The sequence below is a fragment of the Callithrix jacchus genome, chromosome 22 (genome assembly GCF_049354715.1).
Source record: "Callithrix jacchus isolate 240 chromosome 22, calJac240_pri, whole genome shotgun sequence".
Taxonomy (NCBI): domain Eukaryota; kingdom Metazoa; phylum Chordata; class Mammalia; order Primates; family Cebidae; genus Callithrix; species Callithrix jacchus.
In genome coordinates this window covers 40,462,395-40,486,128 of record NC_133523.1, presented here as the reverse complement: position 1 = coordinate 40,486,128, position 23,734 = coordinate 40,462,395, and the positions used below count along the sequence as shown (strand labels likewise).

At 48.2% G+C, this 23,734-nt stretch overlaps 1 protein-coding gene across 1 annotated transcript; it reads left to right on the top strand.

The window, feature by feature from the left end:
- The first annotated feature begins 9,685 nt into the window (after positions 1-9,685).
- Positions 9,686-14,063, top strand: PNMA8A (PNMA family member 8A). The gene is made up of 3 exons (XM_017969214.4): positions 9,686-9,899; positions 10,045-11,426; positions 12,304-14,063. The coding sequence occupies exons 2-3, from the start codon at positions 10,124-10,126 to the stop codon at positions 12,345-12,347; spliced, it is 1,347 nt and encodes a 448-aa protein (XP_017824703.3). The 5' UTR covers positions 9,686-9,899; positions 10,045-10,123; the 3' UTR covers positions 12,348-14,063.
- Positions 14,064-23,734: the final 9,671 nt, after the last annotated feature.

Genomic DNA, 23,734 nt, shown 5'->3' with positions numbered 1-23,734 from the left:
GAGACACACACACACACACACACACACACGTATATATAATAGGAAAGCTGGACACGGTGGCTCACGCCTATAATCCCAGCACTTTGAGAGGCTGAGGCAGGTGGATCACCTGAGGTTGGCAGTTGAATTTCCTGGCTAACATGGAGAAACCCTGTCTCTACTAAAATACAAAAGATTTGCTGGACATGATGGCACGTGCCTGTAATCCCAGCTATTTGGGAGGCGGAAGCAGGAGAATTGCTTGAACCTGGGAGCTGGAGGTTGCAAGGAGCTTAGATCGTGCCACGGCACTCCAGCCTGGGGGACAAAAGCAAAACTCTGTCTCACAAAAGACAAAAAAAGGCCCAGCACAGTGGCTCACCCCTGTAATCCCAGCACTTTGGGAGGCTGAGGTGGGTGGATCATAAGGTCAGGAGTTTGAGATCAGCCTGGCCAACGTGGTGAAACCCCATCTCTACTAAAGATACAAAAAAAAAAATGAGCTCGGCGTGGTGGCACCCGCCTGTATCCTAGCTACTCAGGAGGCTGAGGGAGGAGAATGGCTTGAACCCGGGAGGCAGAGGTTGGAGTGAGCTGAGTTTGTGCCATTGCACTCCAGCCTGGGAGACAAGGGAGACTCTGTCTCAGAAGCAAGAAAGAGCTCTCGCAGAACAAATCGGACAGAGCAAGCTAGGGTGAGTCACAGAACCCCGATGGTGGGTTGTTACAACTGGCTCAGGAGGAAACATCTAGGCGGGACCCCAGAGCCCCCTGGACTTTCTTTGGGTTCAGTGTTTATAGAAACGTTGTGGGTTCTCATTGAAAATGCACAGCGGGGCAAAATAAAAACCCAAAGGTGAAACAGTGGAAGAAGATGGAGGGAGAACCCTATACTGGAAGTGCAGAGATGGTGGGAGGGTTGGGGCTGCAGGGATGCTTTGTCGTGGAAACCACAGTGCCAGTCATTGCCTTGGAAACCACAGTACAGAGTGTTGCCTTGGAAACCACTGTAATGATTCCTCTTAAGGGTCCTTCAACTATTTTTAAATCTGCTAGCAATCACCTGGCTCTTTAATGGGAGAGCAGACAGGCAGCTGATGCCACTTCCCTCTCTCTCTCACATACACACACACATACGTATATACACATAGAGTGTCACATTTATAATATTTAGGCTGATGCAAAATTAATTGCAGTTTTTGCCATTCAAAGTGGCAAACTATAGTTCCAGCTACTTGAAAGGCTGAGGCAGGAGAATTGCTTGAACCTGGGAGGCAGAGGTTGCAGTGAGCCGAGATCATGCCACTTCACGCCAGCTTGGTAGACAGAGTTAGACTCTGTCTAAAAAAAATAAAATAAAATAAAATAAAATAATGGCAAAAAACCAGCAATTACTTTTGCACCACCCTAATATATATTTACATATTCCTTTTTATGTAAAAATAAATTTTTTCTGTCTTAAATATTTATCTCTTAAGTATTTTGGAATGCATTTTGTGTATTGTGTGTATACACATTGTTTTATGTGCATTTATTTAAAATTCTTTTTGAGACAAGCACTTGCCTGGTCACTCAGGCTGGAGTGTTGTGGTATGATGCTTGCTCACTGTGGCCTTGATCTCCGAGGCTCAAGTGATCCTCCCACCTCAGTCTCCCCAGCATCTGAGACTATAGGGATGTGCCACCAGGCCTACCTAATTTTTGTGCTTTTTGAAGAGATGGAGTCTTGCTATGTTGCCCAGGCTGGTCTTGAATTCCTGGTCTCAAGCAATCCACCTGCCTTGGCTTCCCAAAATGCTGGGATTACAAGCATGAGCCACCACACCAGGCCTATTTTAAATATTTTTATGGCTCGATTTTTATTTACAGTTATTCATTTTCTTCTTCTTACCCATTAAAACCACATAGGGCTGGGCATGGTGGCTTATGCCTGTAATCCCAGCACATGGTGCCTCATGCCTGTTATCCCGGCACTTTGGGAGGCGGATCACGAGGTCGGGAGTTCAAGGCCAATCTGGCCAACATGGTGAAACCCCATCTCTACTAAAAATACAAAAATTAGCTGGGCACCGTGGTGTGTGCCTGTAGTCCCAGCTACTCAGGAGGCTGAGGCAGGAGAATCATTTGAACCCAGGAGGTGGAGGTTGCGGTGAGCCGAGATCACGCCACTGCACTCCAGCCTGGGTGACAGGGCGAGACTTGGTCTCAAAAACCATAAAACAAATTATATATTGCTTTCTTCACCCCATCTTTCACGGAGGCGGTTTCATTCAAAAGCTTCGTTTTTGCCTTTGGTGCCTCTGCCTTCTGAACATTCTTAGATCCACTTGGGAAATCTCAATTTCCAGGACCTCAGATGTTTCCCTTCTGCTTTATTTGTGTTCTGTTATTTGTGATATAGTTGGTCAAATTAAAATATGATACTTGCTGTGGAAAATTTTATTCCAGGCTGCATTTACCATTTCCAAACCTCACATTTTGAACTGTTACTGTAAATAAAACCTTTCAGTTTATTTTTTTTAAATGGTGGCAGAGGCCAGGTGCAGTGGTATGCCTGTCATCCCAGCACTTTGGAAGGCTGAGGATTGTCTGAGGCCAGGAGTAGAAGATCACCCTAGGTGACAGAGTGAGGCCTGTCTCTACTAAAAACTTAAAACAATTAGCCAGGCGTGGTGGCACATGCCTGTAGTCCCAGCTACTTGGGAGGCTGAGTCAGAAGGATCCCTTGAGCCCAGGAGATGACGGCTGTGGTGAGCTATGATTGAGCCACTGCAATCTAGCCTGGGTGACAGAGTGAGACTCTATCTCATAAAATAAAATAAACTGTGGAATATTCCAAAGTCAGAGTCAAGAATAGAGAATTGACTGGCCATGGTGGTTCATGCCTATAATTCAAAACTTTGGGAGGCTGAGACAGATCACTTGAGCCAGGAGTTGGAGACCATCTTACCCAACATAGTAAGAGCCTGTCCCTACAAAAAAAATGTTAAGAATAATTAGCTGGGCATGGTGGTGAGCCAAGATGGCACCACTGCACTCCAGCCTGGGTGACAAGGGGAGATTCTGTCTCAAAAAAAAAAAAAAAAAAGCAAAAAAAGACCCGGCCAGGTCTGGTTTGCTCAGGCTCTGCACATCCCAAAGACCTTTGAGCATCTTCTAGGAAGCAAGCTCTAAGCCCTTGGAGGAGCCTGTGCTAACAGTGTGACCTGTGGTGGAGACCATGGGCCACACGGCATCGGTTCGTCTGAGACTGCATAATTAAGGCCAGTGACACAGGTGCTCAATGCCAATGGGATCAACCCTCTCCCCTTCAAAAACACTCTGGACGTCAGCTGGATGCCGTGGCTCATGCCTGTAACCCCAGCACTTTGGGAGGCTGAGGCAGGCAGATCACGAGGTCAGGAGATCGAGACCATCCTGGCCAACACGGTGAAAATCTGTCATTTATTCTGATTGCTCAGTGTCTTATTATGTGAACATACCACAGTTTCTTCTTCTGTGAATTGGCATTTGGGTAGCCTCTAGATTTTGGCTATTATAAATAGTGCTGCGAGGAATATCCTTGTCCATATCTTTTAGTGAACATGTTTCTGCTGGTTATATACATGGAATAGTAGAACTGCTAGGTTGTAGAGTCTGCACGTTTTGCTTTAGGAGAGTTTGTCATGGTGGATGTTAGAATGTATGTTCCCACCAGCCATGCACAGACGCAAGAGTTCTGATTTCTCTTCTCATCCACTCTTAGTATTTTTTTGACTTTTTCGTTTTATCCACTCTCAGTCAGCAAACGTGCAACAACTCCCCGTGGCCGTACTAGATCTGAGTTTCATTTGACACGATGTTCCGACAAGAGCAGTGATGCCATACCCTCCTGTTACTTTCCTGGACCAAATGGTTGACAATTCCAGAACAAACTCCAGGTCCCTGGAAGGACAGAGTAAGAACGCTGCTCAATCGTGGGAAGGTCCCTTGTAATTCTGTTTAAATAACTACATCTTACTATGTGTCGGGACCAGATATACATTTTGCCAGAACATTGAATGGACATGTACTTGGTCAAAGGCAAAACAAAAGTCACCAGCATGGCCGGGCAGGGTCGCTCACACCTGTAATCTCAGCATTTGGGAGGCCAAGGTGGGTGAATCACGAGGTCAAGGGATTGAGACCATTCTGGCCATCACGGTGAAACCCCGTCTCCACTAAATATACAAAAAAATTAGATGGGCATGGTGGTGTGTGCCTATAGTCCCAGCTACTCCGGAGGCTGAGGCAGAAGAATTGCTTGAACCCGGGAGGCAGAGACTGCAGCCAAGATCGTGCCACTGTACTCCAGTCTGGCAACAGAGCGAGACTTGCTCTCAAACAAACCAAAAAAAAAAAAACCTTCATAAAATGAACTTTAGGAATAAGAATAAATCTTAAATTCTGTCACAAACTTTAAATTTCCATCATAATTTTACACTTTAGACATCTAGCAAACAAACTTTAAAAGTTTGGCAATAATTTCAGCTGCTCCACGTCCCATTTATAATCCTAAATGAGTGCTGAAGGAACAAGACACTTTATTACCAGCTCTGCTGATAGTGACATGTGACCTATCATGCTTTCCTTCCTCAATACAAGTAACTGACTGAAGTGGAAGATTTATCTCTTCTTCAACTCAGGCTTGATGATCTGGTTGACAGTGATGATGCCGTTTCACTGAAGCAATTTCATGAATGGAAGCTCTGTGCACGGCTTGAGAAGTGGCTTTGGAGAATCTTTTCAGGAGCAGACTTCAGATTGCTGCTCTCATTTTGTTGTAAGAATGCTTCGCTGATCATCATCAGTTCTTGCTGCATCCTACCTTTGCAATGTCTTCCATCTATCTATTGCTTCATAATAAGATACCCCACCAGCACTTTGGGAGGCCGAGGCGGGTGGATCACGAGGTCAAGAGATCGAGACCATCCTGGTCAACATGGTGAAACCCCGTCTCTACTAAAAATACAAAAAATTAGCTGGGCATGGTGGCGCGTGCCTGTAATCCCAGCTACTCAGGAGGCTGAGGCGGGAGAATTGCCTGAACCCAGGAGGCGGAGGTTGCAGTGAGCCGAGATTGCGCCATTGCACTCCAGCCTGGGTAACAAGAGCAAAACTCCGTCTCAAAAATAAATAAATAAATGGTAAGATACCCCAAAACTGAGTGGTATAGAACTACTGTTTGGTTGTACCCATGGATTCTGTGCGTCAGGAATAAACACAAAGTACAGCGGTGACTGTTTCTGCTACATGTGACGTCTGGGCCTCAGTTGCAAAGATACAAATGGTTAGTGTGGAGCCCTGATCAGATAAGTAAGCCACGAGGAGGAAGGGGCCCCAGGTTGGGAAGGACAATGAACAAGTTTTCTGAGCGATGGCTAATCACAGTCCTCTGTGGTCACAGTGACCTCTTTCTGCATGTAGCCCCCTCCAGCATGGCCCTATGAAACTTCCTTCCAAGGCCGGGCGCAGCGGCTCATGCCTGTAATCCCAGCACTTTAGGAGGCCGAGGCAGGCAGATCACTTGCGGTTAGGAGTTCGAGACCAGCCTGACCAATATGGTGAAACCTTGTCTCTACTACAAATACAAAAATTAGCCAGGCATGGTGGTAGGTGCCTGTAGCCCCAGCTACTTGGGAGGCTGAGACAGGAGAATTACTTGAACCCAGGAGGTGGAGGTTACAGTGAGCCGAGATTGTGCTATTGCACTCCAGCCTGGACAACAGTGTGAGACTCTACCTTAAAAAAAAAAAAGAAAAAAGAAACATCCTTCCAGTCCCTTCCTCTTTGCAGACAGCCCCTTCTCTGCTGTGCTGCCCGTTGTAACCCTGCAACGTATTTTCATGTCTTCTCCAACAAATCTGCCTTTCTTTACCTACAACTGTCTTGGTAAATACTTTTACTGCCCACAACACCCACCACACCTAGTTGCATCCATGACAGTTGGGAGTGACTCAAATGGCTGAGAGCTAGAACCAGCTGGAAATTTCTTCACTCACATATCTGGTGCCTGGGCTGAAATCCTTTGAAAGCTGTGCTCAGCGGGGCACTGTTGATAGAAGCACCGACGTGGCTTTTCTGTGTGGTCTGGGCTTCCTCACAGCATGAAAGCCAGAGGGTAGCTCACTGAACTTCTTACTTGGAAGCTCAAGGATACAAGAATAAGAGTGTCCCAGTGAATGAGGAGGAAGCTGTGTGGCCTTCTGTAACATAGTCTGAGAAGCCACATAGCTTTCCTTCCACCAAACTCTATCGGTTAAAGTAGTCACAAGTCTGCTCAGATTCCAGAGATGACATAGATCCTCACTTCTCAATAGAAGTGTCAGAACTTATGGGTATGTCTTTAAATCACTGCCTAAAAATATACACTCATTCTTCCACTGATACATAGAATTTCAACATATAAAGCACATGAGATTTAAAAACTTTAATTAGGCCGGCAGTGGCTCATGCTTGTAATCCTGGCACTTTGGGAAGCTGAGGCAGGCAGATCATTGGGTCAGGAGTTTGAGACCAGCCTGACCAACATGGTGAAACCCAGTCTGTACTAAAAATACAAAAAATTAGCCAGGTGTGGTAACAGGCGCCTGTAATCCCAGTTACATGGGAGGCTGAGGCAGGAGAATCGCTTGAACCCGGGAGGCAGACAGAGTTTGCAGTGAGCTGAGATCACACCGCTGCACTCCAGCCTGGGCAACAGCGAGACTCCAGCTCAAAAACAAACACAAAACCCTTTCATTATAGCTGGAGTGTTTATAGCCAAAGTGATTATTGGAATATTCAATTATTCTAGATAATTGAATATCACCTAGAATATTACAAGTAAAATGTTTCTCTCTATTGGAATATTCAGATGTGAATTATGTGAATAATCAGATGTTAACAAATTTGAATAACATGACTTTTTAGCACAAAATATGACGGGAACTGGGGCAATCACACAAATATTGATGAGGCCCAAATTTAGGGTGCCAGAGATGACAGCGAAATCAACATTTGGCTATTTGGCCTTACAAAGACCAATTTCAACAATGAACCCAAAGAACAGATTTTGGTTGAATATCAAGGCCAAAACCGTACTTCAGTGCACCTTTAAAATGAGAGCTCCCTGATTCTTCAAAACTTCCAAATCAGGAAGGTTTTTTCATTAGAACTCCTATGATAGAGAAAAGGAATGAGCTCGGAGGACTCAAATTATTTGGCCTGGCCCAAAAAAAAAAAGATGGCAAGTCCAACCAAGTCACATAGGAGTGCTTAATTAACTTTTTTTGTTCTGCTTTGTTTTTGAGACAGGGTCTCACTCTGTTGCTCAGGCTAGAGTGCAGTGGTGCCATCTTAGCTCACTACAGCCACTACCTCCTGGGTTCAAGCAATCCTCCCACCTCAGCCTCCTGAGTAGCTGAGACCACAGGTGACTGCTACCATACGTGGCTAATTTTTTGCGTTTTTGGTAGAGATGGGGTTTTGCTGTTTTGCCCAGGCTGGTCTCAAACTCCTGAGCTCAAGTGATCTGTCTGCCTCAGCCTCCCAAAGTGCTGGGATCACAGGCGTGATCCAAGCGCCCAGCTTTAATTATTAACAAAGGTTTTCAGCATGGGCAGCAAGACTGAGGTAGGAGGCCCAGGGGACTCCACTGACAGCCACACTGAAGACCGGCCAAAACCTGGAAAAGGCACTGAAAGCCACTCTCCATAAGATGTGGCTGCCAGCACCATGACAGTTTACCATTGCCATGGAAACACCCATAAGTTACTGCCCATTTGCTGGTTAATTCTGAATAACCCACCCCTTAATTAGCATGTCATTAAAAGTGGGTATTAACGTGGCTGCAGCCTTGCCCCGGAGCTATTCTCAGCACACTGCCTATGGAGGGGATAGTCCTCTTTGTTAAGTTTTGGAGGGAAGGTGAGGGTTAAGAAAGAGACAGGCCGGGCGCGGTGGCTCAAGCCTGTAATACCAGCACTTTGGGAGGCCGAGGTGGGTGGATCACGAGGTCAAGAGATAGAGACCATCCTGGTCAACATGGTGAAACCCCGTCTCTACTAAAAATCAAAAAATTAGCTGGGCATGGTAGCGCGTGCCTGTAATCCCAGCTACTCAGGAGGCTGAGGCGGGAGAATTGCTTGAACCCAGGAGGCGGAGTTGCGGTGAGCCGAGATCGAGCCATTGCTCTCCAGCCTGAGTAACAAGAGCGAAACTCCATCTTAAAAAAAGAAAAGAAAAGAAAGAAAGACACAGAGGGCAGCTAGCAGCAACCCAGGTATACCGCAGACACCTATGGAAGTGAGGGACCAGCTTAATGCCAAAGCCCACCATTTATAGGCTGGGGTATTTACAGTTACGGGTGGGGGGGTCTGGGCAGCAGGGCTTGCTGTCCAGCAGGATATTGACAAGACGGTCCCATGATGAGGCGGTTCTGGCACTTGTTCTGGTAGAATGTCGTGTTCTCTGCACTTTCTCTCAGTAGAATATGATAAGGATGTTTCTTAGTTGGGCCTTTGCCTGACAGGGTATGATAATGTTTCTCTTTTTTTATTTATTTTTTATATTTCTTTTTTTTTTTTTGAAAAGGAGTTTCACTCTTGTCTCCCAGACTGGAGTGCAGTGCTGGGATCTCAGCTCACTGCAACCTCTGCTTCCTGGATTCAAGCAGTTCTCCTGCCTCAGCCTCCCGAGTAGCTGGGATTGCAGGTGCCCGACACCACGTCCAGCTAATTTTTGTATTTTTGGTAAAGACAGGGTTGCACCATGTTGGCCAAGCTGGTTTTGAACTCCTGACCTCAGGAAATCTGCCCGCCTGTGCCTGCCAAAGTGCTGGGATTACAGGCGTGAGCCATTGCAGCAGTCTAATAACGTTTCTTTAGTTGGGCCTTTGTCTGCCTTGTGGTCAGGTGGGTAGGCAGGATGTTTCTCACAGCCTGAACCCCCATGGAATATTTCACTTGGACCAAGATCTGCAAAATAGTCGGGTGGGCGGGGAGTGGGGCTGGCTAACAAAATGGTTGTAGTTTGGATTAACACTTCTCTGTGGGGGCAGTCACTGAGCTGTAACATTGCTCCCCGCTTCCTGGAGGACACCAAGAACTCACCCTGCATCACGTTGAGGAAACAAGGAAAGGCAAGGCATTATCCTCATGCTAGAAGGGGTCGGGTAGGAAAGTTAGAAGTTTCTGGAAATTCCTGGAAGAACCCAGGAGCTTGCAGTAAAGGTTTACAAGGCCAACAGGAGCCGTGGCTTTCATTAGAGAAACCCAAGATTAAAGCCTCTTTTTCTTCCTTCCTTGATTTCTAGTGTCTCCCAAGGAATCTAACAGGTGGGGCACAGGATGATAAAGTTAGTGGATGCGGTCATTGATGTTGGCGCTTCTCCCCGACTTGACCCCCGTTCCCGAGGCCCACTCGGGTGGAAAGGTTTGGCCTCCACGGAGGCACCATCCGAGCGTATCCAAACCCTTGCTCGGCGACCTGAACAGCCGCTCTTACACCGGCTCTCTAGGTCCAATTGCAGCGCCGGCGCCGCGTAGGCGGGCTCGGTCCTAGCAACCCACGGCCGGTTGCCATGGAGACCTCGGGAGCTGCACAGCCCGAAGACCCCCGAGCGGCAGTACCGGAGCCAGTGCGCAGGCGCGCGCTGCGACGCCAACCTCGGCTTCGCGCAGCTGCCGGGATCGAGGCTGGAAGCCGCGTGACCCTCCCGGTCCGGAGCGGGGGCGGACGGCGTCTTTCTGGTTCTTTCTGTCTCGAGCAGCTGCGTCGCGGTAGACGGAGCCAGCGACTGGGGAACGGCTGCATCCCAGCGGCCTCTCCTTGGCCTGGCTGGGCGGTCGGAGGCTGGGCTGCCAAGTAAATCCCGGCCGCGCAGGGACGGAGGACCTTTTGCGGCAGATTCCGGGACACGTGTGAGCACCCGGGGCCCGGGGTTGGGGAGGAGGGTGTTGGGAAAGCGCGAGGCCTCCTGCAGGCCGGCCGCGGAGCGGGCAGCTAGGATCTGCGAGCTTGGCCGTCTTCCCGGGAGCCTGACCTCATTCCCTTGTCACCTTGCAGGATTACGGTTTGGGGACCGCTGCACCCCACGTCCACCTGATAGACTTTTTACTACGCGTAGTAGGGTCAGAGCAGCTAAATGTCCAAGACCGTGGCGATGAACCTTCTGGAGGATTGGTGCAGGGGAATGGAAGTGGATATCCACAGGTCCTTATTGGTCACAGGCATCCCAGAGGACTGTGGCCAAGCAGAAATTGAGGAGACCTTGAATGCGGTCCTCTCCCCGCTGGGCCCGTACCGCGTGCTCAACAAGATTTTTATGAGGGAAGAGAATGTTAAAGCTGCCCTCATTGAGGTTGGTGAAGGTGTGAATCTGAGCACCATCCCCCGTGAATTCCCAGGAAGGGGTGGCGTCTGGAGAGTGGTGTGTAGAGACCCCACCCAGGATGCTGAATTTTTAAAAAATCTGAATGAATTCCTGGATGCCGAGGGGCGCACCTGGGAGGATGTGGTCCGCCTGCTCCAGCTCAACCACCCCACACTGTCCCAGAACCAGCATCAGCCCCCAGAGAACTGGGCAGAAGCTTTGGGGGTACTCCTGGGAGCAGTGGTGCAGATCATTTTCTACATGGATGCCGAGATCCGAGGCCGGGAGGAAGCCAGGGCCCAGGAGGCCTCTGAGTTCGAGGAGATGGCAGCCTGGGGTTTCACAGGAGGGAGGAAGATCAAGAAGGAACCGGGGCTTGCAGCAGAGGTGGGTTCTACCTTAAAGACGGAGAACCCCAACAACTGGAATGCCGCGGAAGACCAGCACGACCCTCCCAAACCGTTGGTTCGCAAGGCTGGAGCCAAGACTCGCTCTAGGAGAAAGAAGCAGAAGAAGAACCCCAAGCAGGAAGCTGTGCCCTGGAAAAAACCCAAAGGCAACGATTCCAGCAGCACGGCTGACTTGGAGGATCCTGAGGCGGGTGATTCTGAAAGCATGGCGGTCTCAGAGTCGATCAAGGGCAGCAAGAAGCCCTGTATGAAGCAGGAGGAGTTCGCTTTGAAGAAGCCTGGGGCGAAATGTGCCTGGAAGGGTCCCAGAGACCCATCTCAGGATGTCCAGGCAGAAGCTGAGAGTCCAGAAGGTGCCACTGAGTCAGACCAAGATGGTGGCCACCAGAGTCCACCAAAGAAAAAGGCCATGGCCTGGGTTTCCACCAAGAACCCCGCCCCCATGAGGAAGAAAAAGAAGGTGAGCTTGGGCCCTGTCTCTTACGTCCTGGTTGACTCAGAAGATGCCAGGAAGAAGCCGGTGATGCCAAAGAAAGGGCCAGGCTCAAGAAAAGAGGCGTCAGTTCAGAAGGCGCCTCGAGGCCAGCAGCCTGCCGAGCCGGCAGCCTCAACCTCTAAGGGTTCAAAGGCCAAGCCAGAAGGCTCTCCTCGGCGTGCCACCAATGGTGAGAATGACAACAGAAGTGACTGGGCTCGTGCCAGCAAGTGGGTGAGGCAGGAGGAGCAGGAGTGGCAGGCGGGGGCAGAGGAGCCTGAGGAGGTGGTGGGTCAAGCGGGTGATGAGGAGGGTAAGAGCCCCGAACCCCCCCCAGGCGCTGGGGACATCTGGTGGGCAGGAGGCAGCAGAGCAAACCCACCTACCGATTGTTTATCAATGAGTGTTGCTGTGGTCATTTGTCAACTCCATCTGACTCATCTTCCTTGATGAGAATTTAATGGTTTGGGGCCAGGCGTGGTTACTCACGCCTATAATCCCAGCACTTTGGGAGGCCGAGGTGGTCAGATCACTTGAGGTCAGGAGTTCAAGACCAGCCTTGCCAACGTGGTGAAACCCCATCTCTAACTAAAAATACAAAAAATAAGCTGGTTGTGGTGGCACATGCCTGTAATCCCAGCTACCTGGGAGGCTGAGGCAGGAGAATCTCGAACTCTGGAGGCAGAGATTGCAGTGAGCCTAGATCATGCCCCTTCCCTCCAGCCCAGGTGACAGAGTGAGACTCTGTCTCCAAAAAAAAAAAAAAAGAAAAAAGATTTAATGATTTGGAAGGCTGAGGCGGGCAGATCACTGAGGTCAGGAGTTCGAGACCAGCCTGGCCAACATGGTGAAACCCTGTCTCTACTAAAAACACAAAAATTAAACAAAAAAAATTAATGTTTTGAAGTTATGGTGTTTGCCGGCTATGTGGCTTTAAGGGTGACGTTTTCCAGAGGCCTGGCTGGGGAATAGAAATGTTCAGGGACCGAGAAATTTCTTGGAATTAACACATTTCCTAATGACACCTCTTTCTGTTCCCTTCTTGAGCTGTTCTCATTTATTCACAGAATCCAGAAATAAATTGGGGGACCACCCATACCTGAGGAGTTGAAAGAACAAGGAAGAAGCCAAGTCAGCAAAATTTCCTCTTGTCACTGAATGAAATAAGACTTTGGACTGTCTTAGGGACCCTGTTGATAGCAATCCGGCTCTGAGGTAAACGATAGGTGAGGTCTCAGGTGGGAGGGAGTTGGGGAAGGGAGGTGGATCTCTGTGCCCTTTTCTCTACCAGGCCTGCTGTTTCACTGCCCCCTCCACTCACCTTCGGAGGCAGGAGAGTTAGTAAAAGGATTGGGAAAATTCCAGAACATTCATTCCCCTTTATGCATGAGCAGGTCGCTGTTACACTCATCCACATTCAGCCTTTCTCTCCTACGCCTCGCTCCCTCCTCGGGTTGGTCAGCGACCTCTGCCTGCCCTGGCGTTTGGAAGAGCTGGGTGGCCTCGCCGTATTGTCCCTTCCAGCCTTTCTCTTCTGTAACCAGTGGGGTAAGTTAAGCCAGGACCTTCACTGCAAACCTGGCTTCGTTGCTCCTTCAGCCTCCAACCTCCAGTTACCTAGCCAGGAGGTCCCCGGAATGAGTTTTAGGGAAAAAGAAATGTCTGCTGAGATCTCAAAGTCCTTGAGTTTTAGCGTCTGTTAGTAAAAATGGCACTTTGATTCCCATTTGGGATGAGCCCGCTCAGGAATCCTGTGGGGAAGGGGGTGATTGTAGGGAAGGACTCAGGCAATCCTAGGTCCCCAGTTCTAATTTCGTCTATCCAACAAACTGTCACCATCTTTGAACTAAACTGTCATGATCTTTGCAGCAGAAGGTCACTACTCTCATTGTAGTAAAAGGGGAAAAAAATCTTTTAAAACTCAGCTGTTAATGTCTGCCCTGTGCATTTAGACACACTATATTAGACCAGAACACCATGTGCCATTGTGTGTGTGTGTGTGCGCGTGTGTGTATAGGAGAGGGCAGGGTCCCTGAGACAGTGGTTTCCAAGACATCCACAAAGATGTAATTGGAATGTTTTTTATGTGTTTAAAAAAACTGTGAAAAGTGACTACTCAGATACGTTGGAAACCAAACGAGTTCCATTGAAGACTATGAGACTATTTATCTTGTGTCTGTAGGCTACCCTGTTTTTGTACACGTCTCCAGTTAGCTGCTTCTGGCATCTCTTTGCTTAAAATTGAGCTTCTTGTAAATGTGACTGATGAGAGAGGTTAGAAGGGGAGGAATTCAGTCCTGTGCATGTCCTATTATCTGGCGCGCTGAAAGCAAGTTTCCTTTTGTAATTTACACGCTCTCGTTCTGCCGTGACTTTAGTTGTATGGTAGCAAGTAAAGGTATTAACGTGGTGAACGGTAATAATATTCTGTCGTAGAGTATCAGCCCTTGCACATTTTCAGGGGCTCTTTTTCTGACTTCAGTTTTGTGGTGATGTGAACAGTTGTTATATGTTCCCAGTGATTCAGCTTTAAAACACATTTCTTGTGATGATTCATTTCAAAATCCTGAGTGAGTGTAACCGAAAAATACAAGAGAAAAAGAGAGTGGTTTCCATTGACAGCTACGCAGCTGTGTGCACCAAGCTTCTCCTGGGGTGTGTGCAAAACAAAGCCCGGGGTGAACTGGATTCTTGAAATGACCAAAGCCTGCAACCGTCCAGCTTCTGATTTCAAAACGGGTTCATTAGGGCTTCATCGTCTTAACAAGTCGACACGGTGACTAGTAAATGTAAATGTGTGTGTATAAAATAAAGTTTAGCAAATCAAGTGTCCTGTGCAGTCTCTTTTGTAGGTGGGGATAGCATGGACTATTAAGTTTGAGGAAAGGTTCCCCCTTCAAACAATACCCCCAGCCAGACGCAACTGGTTATCAGATATGGATTCAAGCTTCAAGAATTGTTAATTATCCATGAGAGAAGCAGCCGTTTGTCCTCTTTGTGAAAGACTTTGCACCGATGTGGAAGGATGTGTCACAGAGCTTAGGGTTTCCAGAGCAGGTATCTGGTGGTGCGAAGCACTTTAGGGTGCCGGTATGTCTGTTTGTTTGTTTACTTTTATTATTTTTTTAGACAGAATCTCACTCTGTCACCCAGCCTGGAGTGCAGTGGCACAACTCAGCTCACTGCAACCTCTGCCTCCCGGGTTCCATCGGTTCTCCTGCTTCAGCCTCCAGAGTAGCTGGGACCAGGCCAGTCTGCCATGATGCCTGGCTACTTTTTGTATATTTAGTAGAGATGGGTTTTCACCATGTTAGGCTGGTCTTGAACTCCTGACCTCCTGATCCACCTGGCTCAGCCTCCCAAAATGCTGGGATTACAGGTGTGAGTCACTGCGCCTGGCCCAATTTATTTTTATAAGTAGCTGGAAGATGAAAACCTTTCCCTCCCTTTTCCCTCACACAGAAGCCAGGGTCTTTTTTTTGGGGGGGGGGGGGCGGTGGGGGAGGGGATGGAGTTTTGCTCTGTTGCCCAGGCGGGAGTGCAGTGGCATGATCTTAGCTACTGCAACCTCTACCTCCTGGGCTCAAGTGATCTCCCTGCCTCGGCCTCCCAAAGTGTTGGGATTATAGGTGTGAGCCACTGTGCCCAGCCAGAAGCTGAGGTCTTTTAGCTAAAAATTTAGTTTTCTTCTGCCCCTCCCCAGGAACTCCTGAACCAGGGTGTCCACTACATCAATCACTTGGAATCTGTTCAAGGTAGCATTTTGTGGCCCTACCTGCTGATTCAGGATCTCTTGGGGGTTGTACCTGGGAATCTGCATCTTAAACAGTTTCTCCTGAGGAGTCTACTGATAATACAGGTTGGAGAGCTTCAGGTGGAATAATTCAGACTTGGGGGAAGGGAAGTGTCCTTAGGGGTCTGGGTTGGGGTTTTGTGAAAGTGAATGGAGATTGTGAGGAAGGATGGGAAAGAAACCAAAAGGGATGAGCGGGCACAGCGGCTCACGCCTGTAATCCCAGCGCTTTGGGAGGCCGAGGTGGGCAGATCATGAGGTAAGGAGATCGAGACCCTCCTGGCCAACATGGTGAAACCTCAGCTCTACTAAGAATACAAAAAATTAACTGGGCGTGATGGCGGGTGCCTGTAATCCCAGCTACTCCGTAGGCTGAGGCAGGAGAATTGCTGGAACCCGGGAGGCGGAGGTTGTAGTGAGCTGAGATCACGCCACTGTACTCCAGCCCTGGGTGACAGAGTGAGACTCTGTTTCAAAAAAAAAAAAAAAAAGGCTGGGATTTGAGGACAGGGAGTTCATTGGTTCATTGGGAACTGCTGGGTGCTCACATAAGCATCTGGATGAAGGTCTATTTATTGGATCCCCCCACACCCCCACAGTAAACATCTTGTCCAAAAAGCCCCATTTGGACAAGATGTTTAAGTACCTCCCACAGTAATAGTCACACACACTCGAACTGCTTACACCCAGGCCATCAGTAAAGTCTGGAAGGCCTACATGGCCAAAAAGTGGGGGGGAATCCAAGGTGGGGGCACATGAAAGCTGTTTTCAAGGAAACCTCATCGCCCCAGGAGGAAGTGTTCTGTTCAGGGGTGTGTCTGGGGTGAGGCTAGCCCGGAGTGTTTGCAGGGAGATGGAGAGCTGTGGATGCCACCAGCAGGGCTCGAGGGTAAAGTGTCCTGGTCGCCAATGCTGTCATTCCCAAGCAACCCGTCTCTAGGAAGACCTGGGCCTTGCGTGTGGGGGGCCGCAACCGGTGCTGTCATTCAAGCAAGGTTCATTGAGAATCTGCTGTACAACAGCCAGGAGCAAGACACAGAGTTCTGGCCTCCTGGAGCCTGACGTTCTGGTGAGGACAGCCCTTATGTAGATGCAGGTGGAGTGGGGCTGAGCTCCACCGTGAGAAAGAGGAAGAGAGGCAGGCAAGGTGCGTGTGCGGGAGCAGCTGGTCATCACCTGCGTGGTTGGGGGAGCCTCTGCGGACTTGAAGTCTGAACAGACGTGAAGGGGGTGAGGGGTGAGACAAGCAGGTGGCCAGGGATGGCCTCCCAGGCAGAGAGGAATAATCATCGTACAGGGAGCCTCTGATCTGTTTGAGAAAGTGAATGAGGCTGGGCATGGTGGCTCACACCTGTAATCCAGCACTTTGGGAGGCCGAGGTGGGCAGATCACCTGAGGTCAGGAGTTTGAAACCAGCCTGGCCAACATGGTGAAACCCCATATCTACTAAAAATACACAAAATTAGCCAGGTGCGATGGTGCACGCCTGTGGTCCCAGCTACTTGGGAGGCTGAGGCAGGAGAATCACTTGAACCCAGGAGGTTGAGACTGCAGTGAGCTGAGATCACGCCACTGCACTCCAGCCTGGGCGACAGAGTGAGACTCTATTTCAAAAAAAAAAAAGGAGGAGGTGAGGAGCAGAGTCCGGGGGCTTTGAAGGCTGGTGTGCAAGGCCCTTGACCTCCCAAAGTACTGGGATTAGAGGCCAGGATGGATTCCCTCTTAAATCTGAGAGATGGGAGCCATGGGAGGATGCTGAGCTCAGCGTCAGGATCTTACGTAGGAAACAGACTGCAGGGGGTCAGTTGGGAGCCTAGTGAGGAAGTGACAGTGGCTGGACCAGGGAGGCCCTGGAGGCCCAAGAAAAAGCCTCCCATTTGGGGATCTGGTTAGCAGAGCTGCCAAGGAGAAGGACGTGGGTTGTGTTGATTTACTTGAATTCCCTTTTTTTTAATGTTTTCATTTTTTAGGTAAAACAAAACATTTATATAAAGTGAAATGAACAGACCTTAAGTGAACGGTCTGAGTTTGGACACAGGCAGGCACCTGTGTAACCCACCCCTGAGACAAGATACAGAACAACGTCATCAGAAAGCCTCCCTGTGCCCCTTCGCAGTCAGTCTCCGCCCCCAGCTCTCAGAGGCAAGCACTGTAATGATTTTTCCATCCAAAGTTTAGTGTGTCTGTCCCACATGTCCCATGCCCAGCTAATTTTTGTATGTTGAGTAGAGATGGGGGTTTCACCATGTTCGTCAGGCTGGTCTTGAACTCCTGACTTTATGATCTCCCTGCTTGGGCCTGAGTATAAGTGGAGTCATACAGCATATAGGTTTTTTTTGGTGTCTGGGTTCTTTTCCTTAGCATAGTGTTTTTTTTGTTTTTTTTTTTTTTTAGGGAGTTTTGCTCTTTTGCTCAGTCTCAGCCTCCCAAGTAGCTGGGACCACAGGCATGCGCCATCACACCTGCCCACCCAAGCTGGAGTGTAGTGCAATTCTCCTGCCTCAGCCTTCTGAGTAGCTGGGATTATAGGTGCCTGCTACCATGCCCAGCTAATTTTGTATTTTTAGTAGAGACAGGTTTTGCCATGTTGGCCAGGCTGGTCTCAAACTCCTGACCTCAGGTGATCTGCCCACCTTGGCCTCCCAAGTGCTGAGATTATAGGCATGAACCACCATGCCCAGCCTTTTTTTTTTTTTTTTTTGTAGATGGAGTCCCCCTCTGTTGCCCAGACTGGAGTACAATGGCACAATCTTGGCTCACTGCAACCTCCACCTCTCAGGTTCAAGCATTTCTCCTGCCTCAGCCTCCCAAGTAGCTGGGACTACAAGCGTGCACCACCATGCCCGGCTAATTTTTGTATCTTTCATGACGTTGCCCACGCTGCACTTCGACTCCTGGCCTCATGTGATCCACCTGCCTAGGCCTCCCAAAGTGCTATGATTACAGGTGTGAGCCACCGTGACTTGCCAGTGTAGTGTTTTTGAGATTCATGTGTGTCGTAGTTGTATATTCAATTATTTAAAAATTTTTTTAGGAGTCAGTCTCTTGCTGTATCATATAGGCTTGAGTGCCGTTGTGTGGTCACAGCTCACTGCAGCCTCGAACTCCTGGGCTCACACAATCTTCCTGAGTAGCTAGGACACACCACCATGCCCGGCTAATTTTTGTACTTTTAGTAGAGATGGAGTTTCAACATGTTGGCCAGGCTGGTATCAAACTCCTGACCTCGTGATCCACCTGCTTCGGCCTCCCAAAGTGCTAGGATTATAGGCATGAACCGCTGCACCCAGCCCTATATATTTTTTAATTTACTTTTTAATATTTTCCCAGGTTAAAAAATAAAACACTGCAACTTTTTTGTTTGTTGGGACCGGGTCTCGCTCTGTCACCCAGGCTGACGTGCAGTGGCGCAATCTTGGCTCACGACAGCCTTGACTTTTCAGGTTCAAACGATCCTCTCATATCAGCCCCTCTGCAAGCAGCTGGGACTATAAGTGCAAAGCACCATGCCCAACTAATTTCTGTGTTTTTTGGTAGAAACAGGGTTTTGCCATGTTGCCCAGGCTGACTGCAGACTTTTAAAAGCACCCAAATGCATTACTCAAGCAACAGTAACCACTGTGTTCAGATTAACGACGATGCAGTAATTTTTTCTGTTCCTCTGTTTTTAGATTTGCACTTTTTGTAATGGGATGAGCAGTTAAGAGGACTGACAGCTGTGCTGGTCCTTGCTAAAGCTCATCACAGGCAGGGCATGTCCAGGCCTTTAAAATTTGCTCCCAGGTGTCCTGGTTCTAAATAGCACATCTGTCCCAAAACCTCAGGTATGACTCTTGCAACCCCCTTGGGTCCTGGCTCTGGCTCAGGCCTGATGGCCACGTGATAGGAAGAGAATACGTGGCAGGTCTCAGCTTGGCAACATGATGCATCATCCCGGTGTCCAGGGTGAGATTCAGTGTTTCTCCTGTAACTTCTACTTTTTTTTTTTTTTTCCCTGAGACCGTGTCCAGGCTGGAGTGCAGCGGCACGATTTCAGCTCACTGCAACCTCCGCCTCCCGGGCTCAAGCCATCCTCCTGCCTCAGCCTTCTGAGTAGGTGGGATTACAGACATGCACCACCACACCTGGCTAGTTTTTATATTTTTAATAGAGACGGGTTTCACCGTGTTGGCCAGGCGGGTCTGGGACTCCTGACCTCAGGAGATCCTCCTGTCTTGGCCTCCCAAAGTGCTGGGATGACAGGTGTGAGCCACCGCACCCAGCCAACTTCTACTTTTTTTTCCCAAGATGGAGTGTCACTTCATTGCCCAGGCTAGAGTGCAGTGGCACCACCTCGGCTCATTGTCCCCTCCACTTCCTGGGTTTGAGTGACTCTCCTTCCTCAGCCTCCCAAGTAGCTGGGACTACCGGTGCCCACCACCACATCCAGCTACTTTTTTTGAATTTTTAGTAGAGATGGGGGTCCACCATGTTGGCTAGGCTGGTCTTGAACTCCTGATCTCAGGTGATTCATCCACCTTGGCCTCCCAAAATGCTGGGATTACAGGCATGAGCCACCATGCCTGGCCAGCTTCTACATTACTTAATTTTAATTTTTAAAAGACAGGATCTCGCTCTGTTGCCCAAGCTTGAGTGCAGTGGCATGATCACGGCTCACTGCAGCCACCACCTCGTGGGTTTAAACAATCTTCCTGCCTCAGCCTTCTGAGTAGCTGTGACCACAACTACATGCCACCTTGGCCAGCTAATTTTTTTTTTTTTTTAATAGAGACAGCTCCCTATGTTGCTCAGGCTTATCCTGGCCTCAAGCTATCTGCTGCCTTGGCCTCCCAAAGCGCTGAGAGATTACGAAGCATGTACCATCACACCCAGCAGTCCACTTTTCATCTTGTGTCTTTGAATATTTCAACCACACACAATAAATATGTATATTTATTTATTTTAAACTAGTCAGAAATAGTACAACCACTTTGGAGAACTGTTTGGAAATTCATTAAAAAGTTAGACCTACCCTGGCCAGGCACAGTGGCTCACACCTGTAATCCCAGCACTTTGGGAGGCTGAGGCAGGTGAGTCACTTGAGGTCAGGAGTTTGAGAGCAGCCTGGCCAACATGGTGAAACTCTGTCTCTACTAAAAATACAAAAATTAGCCAGGCATGATGGTGGGTGGCTGTAATCCCAGCTACTGGGGAGGCTGAGGTGGGAGAATCATTTTAACCCTGGAGGTGGAAGTCGCAGTGATCTGAGATTGCACCATTGTACTCTATCCAGCCTGGGTGACAGAGTGAGACTCCATCTCAAAAAAAAAAGTAGGCAGTAAAAGAAAGCGTTCCAGCCTAATAGAGTCCAGTCTAAATATACAACTCTGGCTCCTTTACATAATCTCCAGACAGAAGCTACTTCTCTGGTTTTAGCAGTGCTCACCACCACATAATTCTAGATTTACTAACCATACAACAAGGAGGCCTCTGTGTGCAATTAACACCTCTTGTTTTATCTATGTAAGTTGACCAAGCCAAACAGGACAGAGCCAACACTATGTAAAGGCACAATTCAGAGACCACATGAAATAGCCACCACCGAATCTGTGTACTAATATAAATGATATACAAACATTATTGATCATTGGGATTGGGAATATATGCCACAAATTAAGCTCCAAAAAAATACATTGATGGATCTCAAAGGCTTTATGCTAAGGGGAAGAAGCCAGGTGTGAAAGATGCCCACCTACTGTGTGATTTTATTTTTAAGAAGTTCTAGAGTAGGAAAAACTATGATGGCAAAAATGAGAGCAGTGTTTGTCTCAGTAAGGATAGGGGCTTTGAGAAGGAACTTTTTAGAATGGTGGAAGGTTCTGTGTCTGAGATGATGGTTGAACAGGTGTCAAAATGAGTTTTAAAAATCAAATTGTACGTATACTTTAAATGTGTGCATTTCACTGCATGTAAATTATACTTAAATGGAAACTATTTTTAAAAAGTAACTGGAATGGGTGCAATGGTTCCTGCCTATAATCCCAGCACTTATGGAGGCTGAGGTGGGAGGATCATTTGAGCTCAGAAGTTCAGGACCAGACAGGTCAACATGGTGAGACACCCATCTCTATTAAAAAATAATAATAAAATGGCCGACATGGTGGCTTATGTCTATAATCCCAGCACTTTGGGAGGCCAAGATGGGCAGATCACCTCAGGTCAGGAGTTCGAGACCAGCCTGGCCAACATGGTGAAACCCCATCTCTACTAAAAATACATAAATTAGCTGGGTGTCATGCCATTTGCCTGTAATCCTAGCTACTCAGGAGACCGAGGCAGGAGAATCGTTTGAACCCCGGAGGCAAAGGTTGCAGTGAGTCGAGATTGTGCCATTGCACCCCAGCCATAACAAGAGCAAAACTCTGCCTCTAAAATAAATAAAATCATAATAAATAAAAAGTTATGGGGCAACTACTTAATTTTTCTTTACAATCCTGTGCACTGAATAGCCAAAGCTATAGCAATGCTGTACAGCAAAGCCATAGTCACTGATGGGCCCAGTTTAACGGATTTTGTGTGATTATATGATTATAGATCTTATAATTAACTTGCCCCTGCCCTCTCTGTGTCTCATTTACACTTCTGATCAACGTGCTGTGGTTTAAGACTGTTTGCAGCCTAACATGGTTCCGCATTTAAAATTCAGGCCCCACACGTTTGTTCTCATAAAATGGATCCCTTGATTCACGTCTCTAATGTGAATCTAGATATTACTCTGAGCTCAAGGTCTGGGACTGATTTGTAGGGGCTGCGTGGTCCAGCGGGAGGACTCAACAAGCCGTTGGAGTAGGTTTTCCTGTTGCATCCCGTGGCCCTGACATTTATGAGGGGAAGGTGCTCAGCTCTTAGGAGATGTTAATGATGGCAGGTGATCCAAGTTTTCCTCCCTCCCTTCCTCCCTTCCTTATTTATTTATTTATTTGAGACTGAATCTCACTCTGTTGCCAGGCTGGAGTGCAGTGGCGCAATCTCGGCTCACTGCAACCTCCGCCTCCCTGGTTCGAGCAGTTCTTCTGCCTCAGCCTCACGAGTGGCTGGGATTACAGGTGCATGCCACCATGCCTGGCTAATTTTTGTATTTTAGTAGAGAAGGGGTTTCACCATGTTGGCCAGGATGTGGACTCGATCTCTTGACCTCGTGATCTGCCTGCCTTGGCCTACCAAAGTGCTGGGATTACAGGCGTGAGCCACCGCACCCGGCCAGTTTTTCACCCTTGACTTACAAACATCTGGGTTAGTTTCACCAAACCATGTCCTGACATAAAGCAAGTTACTGCATTTAAAATCACAGTGGCATGCACCTGAAATCCCAGCTACTAGGGAGTCTAAGATGGAAGGGTCGCTTGAGGCCAGGAGTTCAAGCTTACAGTCAGCTATGATCCTGCCACTGCACTCCGGCGTAGGTGATAGAATGAGACCCTGTTTTGAAACAAACAAAATAAAAAATAAAAATCGGCCAGGCACAGTGGCTCATGCCTGTAATCCCAGAACTTTGGGAGGCTGAGGCGGGCAAATCACCTGAAGTCAGGAGTTCGAGACCAGCCTGACTAATATGGTAAAACCTCGTCTCTACTAAAAATACAAAAATTAGTTGGGCATGGTGGTGTGTGCCTAATCCCAGTTACTCAGGAGGCTGAGGCAGGAGAATCGTTTGAACTGTGAGGCAGAGGTTGCAGTGGGCCAAAATCACGCCATTGCACTCCACTCTGGGGGACAGAGGGAGACTCCGTCTCAAAAAATAAAAATAAAAAAATCTGCTAACCTCCAATGATTCTGATAATGACCAGAATATTCCAGAAAAATAATTCATGTTGGCGGATTAGCCCCACTGAGAGATGAAGGAATGGATTGTGGGGGTGCAATGACACTATAGTTTATTTGTGTTGAGGCACTAGACCAACCACACAGTGGGACAGAATCGTGAATCCAGAAACAGAGCTTCATACATCTGAGAACTTAGACTATGACCAGCCATGGTGCTATTTATTCTAAATCAGCAGGATAGAAAAGAGATTTTCTAAACTTAGCTTTGAAAACTGTCTAGCCATTTAGAGAAAAACAAAAGGACTAAAATTGGTTTCCCTAGCTCCTTCTTTGAAACCTCAGATACCTTCCAGATGAATCAAAGATATAAATGTGAAAAATGAGATCAAGAAATGTTTAGGTAAAAAGAGGAATGAGTTTACTTATAATTTTGGAAGCAGAAGAATTTTTTTCTTTTGGAGACAGGGTCTTGCTCTGTTGCCCAGACTGGAGTGCAGTGGCATGATCATGGCTCACTGCAGCCTTGACCTCCTGGGCTCAAGTGATCCTCCTGCCTCAGCCTCCCTAGTAGCTGGGAGTACAAGTACACACCACCACACTGGGTTACCTTTTTGATCTTGTGTAGAGATGGGGGTCTCCCCATGTTGTCCAGGCTGGTCTCAAAGTCCTGGACTCAAGTGATTCTCCTATGTCAGCCTTCCAAATAGCTGGGACTACAGCCATGCACCACCACGCATGGCTAATGTTTTGTACCTTTTATAGAGACTGGGTCTTGCGGTGTTGCCCAGGCTGATCTCAAACTTCTGGGCTCAAGCGATCTGCCCACCTCAGCCTCCTAAGACACTGGGATTACAGGCATGAGCCACTGTGCCCAGCCAAGCCCAGAAGTCACTAAGAAAAAG